This window comes from Perissodus microlepis, chromosome 12 (genome assembly GCF_051167445.1).
Source record: "Perissodus microlepis isolate ML-2025 ecotype Zambia chromosome 12, ASM5116744v1, whole genome shotgun sequence".
Taxonomy (NCBI): domain Eukaryota; kingdom Metazoa; phylum Chordata; class Actinopteri; order Cichliformes; family Cichlidae; genus Perissodus; species Perissodus microlepis.
Window position 1 is genome coordinate 556,772 of NC_140472.1, and position 7,916 is coordinate 564,687.

Consider the following 7,916-nt stretch of genomic DNA (forward strand, 5'->3'; position numbering starts at 1 on the left):
GCTCATGCAGATGACGTGCTGATGTCCTACGTCAGCCCCGTCGCTTGTCAGAGTTGCACACACACTGGAAACACACACGTACACACACTCCCTATCCGAGCCGGACAGTGCAGCTCCTGGTCCGGCAGCCCGGCAGCGGAGGACTTACCCAGGCTTCCAGGCTCCGCAGCCCGCTGTGACAGTGGACCTAACGTCGCCTTACTTTGTGGACATGGGAGACATGGGGGACCCGCCGAAAAGTAAGACATGTGTTCGATGTTGGATCCATGCTGGAACTTAATTCTTCAGAACTAAGAGTTGACTTGGTTACGTGGTGATCTCCGCAAACACAGTATATGACTTTCCCCTATTAAACTCGGCACACACACACGCATATATATATATATATATATATTTATATGAAAGCTGCGTTACCTCCTATATAGTAGTCTTGATGATAATAATAATAATAATAATAATAATAATAATAATAATAATAATAATAATTGGTGTGCTAAAGAGTGTTTCATGTGTTCTTATGTTGTTGCCCTTCCAGAGAAGCGGTTGGTGTCTCTGTGCGTGGGCTGCGGAAACCAGATCCACGACCAGTATATCTTGCGGGTCTCTCCGGACCTTGAATGGCACGCCGCCTGTCTCAAGTGTGCCGAGTGCAGCCAGTACCTGGACGAGTCCTGCACGTGCTTCGTCAGGGATGGAAAGACTTACTGTAAACGGGACTACATCAGGTAGGACGGCCGGGACGGGACGGGACGAAGAACTGGAGCAGCTCGAAAATTGGAATTATGTTGTTTTGATATTTACAAGATCAAGTTGAGATGATGCGGACTCGTTTACTCTCCCTGGAGTCCCTTTGTCACCGGGCACATTTCATTTGACGTGTCAAAATCACAGTTACTTGATACAGCAGCTTATGTAGAAAGTAGCGCCAGCATTTCGTAATGCGGCGATAAGACGTGGTTTAACGTTCTGGAACAATATAATTCATCCAGACCACAACTCAAGGTCGCAGGATACTCCGGAGCAAAGTGTGAAAAATCACACAGAGCGAGAACCCGCAGGACGTTTCTGTGCAGACAGCAGACAGCTCACTCTGTCACAATTCCTGTTCAACTTCACCAAGCTCATTTACAAGTTGATAGTTTTATTTAATTATATTTGTAATAATAATAATCACAACAGCAGCAGCAATAATAATAATAATAACAATAATAATTTAAATGAAAATGTGGACATCTCGGGCGTTTTGTAATTATTACAAATTAGTAAATATTAAACCATTATTATTATTATTATTATTATTATTATTATTATTATTATTATTATTATTATCAGTGTGTAGTGGCCGAGCTGTGTGCCGTGTGAATGACCAGCCCTGCATGTGTGTGCCTCGCAGGTTATACGGGATTAAATGCGCTAAATGCAACATCGGCTTCAGCAAGAACGACTTCGTTATGAGGGCCCGTTCCAAGGTCTACCACATTGAGTGTTTCCGCTGCGTGGCCTGCAGTCGGCAGCTCATCCCGGGGGACGAATTTGCTTTGCGGGAAGACGGGCTCTTCTGTCGAGCAGACCACGATGTTGTGGAACGGGCCAGCCTGGGCCCCGGGGACCCGCTGAGCCCCCTGCACCCCGCCAGACCGCTGCAGATGGCAGGTAGGACTGCTGCTGCTGCAGACCGGCACTTCAGCTCACACGGTGTGTTCAACGCTAACTTTGGTGTTTCCTGTATTTTTTATTTTTGTAGTCCTTAAAAACGAAAGACATTTCGTTTCTTGTGCTTCAAATTTGTCAAACGCAGGCTGCGATATCAGAGGGATTTACTGCCCATGTTTGATCTGTGTTTAATGCGTTTCCATCGAGGGGAACGTGTTCCTCCTGCCATAGAGAGTGGAACTGTTCTGCTGTCATATTTGGTTTGTTGGCCTTATTTTAGTGGACCTGTTGTTTGCTCATGCGTTTGGCTGGTGTAACTTGTTTTCTGCAGACTGTGGGAGGATTAGAGAAAGGCCCGAGGTGCGCTTCTGTCCGAAAAAGTCCAATTATTCATGTTGGAGGGGATCAGTAAACACGGCTGCTGGTCCTTCTCATAGTTTTGGTTATTCCCATCAATGTTTTAATGGCTTTGGGCAGCCTGCTCCATTCCTGCTGTTACAAATAATGGCTTTGGTTCCGATATGTCAGAGTGTTCTTCCACATATTAATCGAATACTGAATGAGACCGGAAGCTAATTAAATAACGAAAAAGCGTCTTTTCCAAAGGCCAGCTTTTCTCTGGATGTGTGAGCGCAGTTCTGAGGTTCTCTGATGTTCAGGGACCACAGCCGCGCGTTTTTTTAATGTTACCAAGTCAAAAACATTTCTACAAGATGCTGAAAGAGATTCGGAATTCACAAAATTGTGGAAGAAGCATACGTGTGTGGAGAGGAATTAAAGGGCGTCCGTGTTTGGAGTCTACGTGTTTCATTTGATCGGATGTTTTTCACTTTTTTCCACAGCAGAACCAATCTCTGCCCGTCAGCCCGCTCTGCGGCCTCACGTACATAAACAGCCCGAGAAGACCACCCGGGTCCGGACGGTGCTGAACGAGAAGCAGCTGCACACGCTGCGGACCTGCTACAACGCCAACCCGAGGCCCGACGCTCTAATGAAGGAGCAGCTGGTGGAGATGACCGGCCTCAGCCCGCGAGTGATCCGGGTCTGGTTCCAGAATAAGCGGTGCAAAGACAAGAAGAGAAGCCAACTCATGAAGCAGCTACAACAGCAGCAGTCCAGCGACAAGACGGTAGGTGCTTAACGCGATCACGAGCCCACACACCCGATCACACACGATCCACTGACACCCCGTGTATCAAAGAGGCCCGTGATGTGGCACCGTGGTCGGCAGGCTGCTTCCGTCATTAATCAAGGTGTCAGTCCCAGAAAGGCCTCAGAGCAGATTTATTCATCAAGTTCAAATCAGAAGTTCCGTGACAGGCAAGAAGGACTGTGCACGAGCTCACCCGGGCTCTGAGGTCAAGCGTGCGCAAAGTTTTTACGCGCGCGCGCGCGCGCACAGACACACACACAAGTCTATATTTATGTGAAATACAGACATAATGTGATTGATTGTTCTGCTGATTGCGCAATCGTGCACGTGAGTTTACACGGCAGCACCCCCTCGCGTGTAATTCTCCCAGTAACTCTGCGTGGTGCTGAGCAGGATGCTTCCGTTTCTTGCAGAACATCCAGGGAATGACGGGAACCCCGATGGTGGCAGCCAGCCCGGAGCGGCACGACGGAGGCATCCAAGCCAACCCGGTGGAGGTGCAGAGCTACCAGCCGCCCTGGAAGGTGCTCAGCGACTTCGCGCTGCAGAGCGACATCGACCAGCCTGCTTTCCAACAACTGGTTCGTGATTTCCTGGTTCGCGCTCAGACATTAACACACTGCTGATATCAAAAGTGCTGTGATTTCAGTTTTTGAGGACATTCAGCAGCTGCTCTGAACAACTTTTTGGTTTTTTTTATTAGTGTGTGTCGTTTGCGAGCACTGCTAGGTTCCTTATCTATCTATCTATCTATCTATCTATCTATCTATCTATCTATCTATATATATATATATATATATCTATATATATATCTATATATATATATCTATATATATATATATATATATATATATATATATATACATACATATATATATATATATATATATATATATATATATATATATATATATATATATATATATATATATATATATATATATATATACATATATATATATATATATATAGATATATATATATATATAATTCTTAATCTGTTGAAGAATATTGAATTAGCATGGACAGATAACCACTATGACCACTGACGCTACGTTTTCTACGTTTATTTCAAGTATGTCAAATTTCGAGGGAGTATGGTCAGATGCGCTTAAGCACACAGACACGAGGCTGTGGGTAACCCGAAAGACCAGCAGTGTTTGCTCTCCACACCGGCCACACACGGCAAAGACACGTGCAGCGCACCCGGACGATGTAAACCAGCTTTCTAAATAAAATTAAAGCGTTTTGTGTTTTCCAGCCCGTTCCCGTTTGGTTCCGTTTACTCTCAAATTAACAGACTTTCAAATACCCGTAAAAGCGAACACCATGCCATCCTCGTTCCGCTTCTTTTATCGCGCAATTATAAAGCAGTAGACTACAAATCTATTATTATTATTATTATTATCATCATCATTATTATTATGACGTCGATGGTTGCAGTGACGTTGACGGACGGATTTCCTTTGGAAACTTTGCTGACACACAGGCTGAACTGCTCTGCGGCACCGTCCCTGAGCAGCAGCACTGACCTGCCCATGAGTAGATGTAATCCAAGGCCTTTTAGTGTGCACGTGTTAAAGTTTCAGCTGTGCTTTTAAAGGTTCGCTTAATGTGCTCTGCAGGTGAGTTTCTCGGAGGGAGGACCGGGTTCGAACTCGACGGGCAGCGAAGTAGCGTCTATGTCGTCTCAGCTTCCAGATACGCCGAACAGCATGGTCTCCAGCCCCATCGAGGCCTGAGCCGACGCTGCGTGGACAGACACAGCCCCTTTCATATCACCCTTCTCGACTGCACCAAGCAACCCCCTGGTTGTATTTTGACACTGTGAAGACAATCATGGGATTTACCACAGTCACACATTCTAACGTCCAGAGGAGATAACGCGACGAGTCCTCGCGGTCGGTCGGTGCTGCCCGTTTGCCAAACAGAGAAGGCATGAAGCTGGCTTCACCGATGAACGGGACCCGGCGGCGAGGAGAGAGCTCGAAATTCTCTGTACTCGCGAAATGCCGCACGCGACTTTCAATAGAAACTGTGTTTTTGTTTTTTTAATTCGACACACGCACCTCGTCATATAGTCATATAATAAATGACTGTGTGGGGTGTGGGCGGGGGTTCTCCATTAACTACATGATTTTCTTAAAGACCCAAGTACTAAAGCATTTGCAACAAGGTATACCTCTATTTTGCCACAAGCTTCGTGGGACATTTGTGCGAGTTAGTGTCCGTCCAACATTTTTTTCTTCCCCAAAGATGTGTAAATTAATAATAACTTAAAAAAATACTGTTAGCTCCGGAAGGAAATGTTTTGTTTGTTCCCGTGCAGCAAGATTATTTATTATTTATTGTCAACAAACTTGCCACCTTTTGTGTAACTTTCTTAACTGAAGTAAAAAAAGAAAAAGAAAAAAACCCCAAGGCGTTTGGTCTGTCGCTTGTTTGTCGGAATCAACAAACAAAATGACAATAAGGAGTTTACCTGCACGTCTGACGCGTGTTTCTCTGTGAGCGGACACACATCAGCTCTGGTTAAATGCCTGGATGGATAGACTGTGGTTAATTGGGTGTCATGTTAGTGCAGATGCTGTGTCAGGTTACGTATACTCTGCTACCTGCTGCAGCGCAAAGTGCACCGCTAAACATCTCCAGCCTAACAAAACGCCCGACCTTTAAAATCTTCTTCCGTCTAAAATGTGCAGCGTGTATCTTCATTTGTGCACATAGCTGGATTACGTTTTAAGAGACACGGCCACACTCGGCACTGCACACGGTGCCATGCACACGGTGCCATAACGTGGCCACAACAGAAAAAATTCTACTTGTTTTAAGAAAAGTCCAAATTAAAAACACTAAAGCTATTCTTACTATTCCCTTTGCCATTAAATAACCGAGTCAAAAAGAAGGTGACAGAACCCACAAACGCACACAGTGCGTGCCGTGAATTTAAGCTTTAAGTATTTGGAAAAATATCCAAAACAGTCTCAGGGTTTTGTGAACATCGCTGTTCTATAATGTTTCAGTGTGGATCAAACTGCAGGTTTTAAACAGTGTTTGAGTTTATTATTTGGTGCATGGGAATGTGTGACTGCATGGCTGCGGTGCGGGGTGCTCATAGTAAACAATATCGACTTGTCTGGATTATACAGACACTCATTGTTTTCTGTTTGACATTAAAATGTATGGATTTGTTTTTGAACAAAACCCCAAAAACAAACAAACAAACCAAAAACACTGTAAGAAATGTAACATCTAAAAAAAACAGGAATCAGCATTTTGTCCTAACGGCTAATGTTATGATTTAGAAACGATATATTTAATATTTGAATAATTTCACTAATTTCTAATAATAATTACATATCTGTCTAAATTTGTGAATGAGAGAAAGCTAATTGTTTCTAAATGCAGGTTGCTCTGAAATGTAAAGTGGTGCTCCACAGCGTCAGCAGGGCTGTCCGAATGCTTTTTACAATAAAATCTCACTGAGATTAAGTCAGGAGGTTTAATGAAAAACAGAAGAAGACAAACTTTACAACACAACATTGTTTACTATTGTCAGAGAAAAGAGGCCCGTGCCCTGAATCATCAGTATCCAGCTTTTACAATACAAATACTGTACTGCAAAAGCATTAACCTCCAATGCAGGTTGTAATTCGTGCATATTAAAATGCAGTTCTGTCCTCCATAGCTGGGACGTACAGTATATGATTAAAAGTCTAAGCTGTTATTACAGGGATGGCAGTGAACAGAAAAGCCAAGTTACAGGATGGTTTTCTTGATCATTTTGCGTTTTACTCTGCATTACTGATCGAGCATTTTTAACTCAAATGTAGCAATAATTCCCAAAATCAAATTAAGAATAATGTTGGTAGCAGCTGCCAACCACAGCAGCTTCCATGCTCTGTGTCATCCGAGTAGAGTGACTGTTTATATGGTTATTGCTTTGGCTTGATGGTGATTTGGAAACATCACCTTGCTGAGTTTGGGAGTCTTCAGCAGCATGTGTAAAAGACAGTTATCATGGTTAAACACCCATACGTTCCTGTGATGTCTTTCTCACCTCCCATCTTTGGTTGTGCCAGACTGTAATTCACATGAACACCAGGCATGTTCTCGTCAAACTCTGACCGTCCAAGACATAATAGAAACGCTCAGTCTATACCTTACATGCACAGTAATTATTCAGCACATTTTCTGAGTCATTAGCTTTGTTCAGACTAAAGAAAAGCTTTGCCTCAAAAACCAGAGTCATATTTCAATTTGACCACAAATGGCAGATGGTAAGAGTTTTACATATAATAAAGTGGGTTTTTTTAAGAGCTGTTATGTTTGCAGTGGGTAGAGATAGAGCAGATAGAAGGGAAGCTAAGCACCAGCACAAAGACTTGTGATAACGTACTCTACAGGTTTGTCTGGCTCAGGGAGCGTATTCAGAGCTGACGAGGAACAAAAGCAGCAGTGTACCTTGGGCAGGCTGAGGGAAATAATTGCTGGCCTCTGGATGAGACCACATTGAATTGGCATGGGAAATGAGCAAGGGAACTAACCCTCCCAGAAATGTGGCGCCTGAGCCCTCAGAGGCACCAAGGTTAGAAGAAATAGGAAGTCTGACAGAACGACTGGTCAAAGGCTTTAAGGAGCTGATGCCACGATTTCTTTAATGACAGAAACCTACATCTGTATATTTAATATGTGTTTTCAACATAACGCTGTCACTTATTATTCAAATTGCATAAAATTCTGGCATTAACACAACTCAGAATTATTATTTTTTTAAATATGTGCATATTTGTCATTTTGGAGAACTGAGTCCTTCCATCTAAAATCATCAAAATTTTATAACATTTATTCAGCTGAAGCCTCGTCAGTTTGCCCAAATGTTTTATGGTCCGGAGTCTGAATAAATTGCTGTGAAATGTTAGCATCATATCTCAAATACATTTCAAGGTATATGCTTTTTTTGGAAAATGGTCTGCAAATGCAGCTCTGAACATCAAAGTCTCAAAAACTATTAAAGATAAAATACAGAATTCTTCACTTGCCTTTTGTTCCAGGACCGGTAGTTTGGGGCAAATGCATTAACAATGTCTAAACACTGACTAGTTATGAA

The 7,916-nt window shown here is 43.2% G+C and overlaps 1 protein-coding gene across 3 annotated transcripts; it reads left to right on the forward strand.

The window, feature by feature from the left end:
• Nucleotides 1–49: 49 nt before the first annotated feature.
• On the forward strand, nucleotides 50–7,597 carry isl1a (ISL LIM homeobox 1a). Of its 3 annotated transcripts, none has more exons than XM_084947135.1 (6): nucleotides 50–239; nucleotides 536–725; nucleotides 1,394–1,695; nucleotides 2,496–2,782; nucleotides 3,220–3,387; nucleotides 4,432–7,597. In XM_084947135.1, exons 1-6 carry the CDS (start codon nucleotides 212–214, stop codon nucleotides 4,546–4,548), a joined length of 1,092 nt encoding a protein of 363 aa, XP_084803261.1. In that variant the 5' UTR covers nucleotides 50–211; the 3' UTR covers nucleotides 4,549–7,597. The 3 variants fall into 3 exon arrangements, with proteins under 3 accessions (XP_084803261.1, XP_084803263.1, XP_084803262.1); XM_084947137.1 differs by having other exon boundaries at nucleotides 1,394–1,653; nucleotides 2,499–2,782; XM_084947136.1 differs by having other exon boundaries at nucleotides 51–239; nucleotides 1,394–1,653.
• Nucleotides 7,598–7,916: the final 319 nt, after the last annotated feature.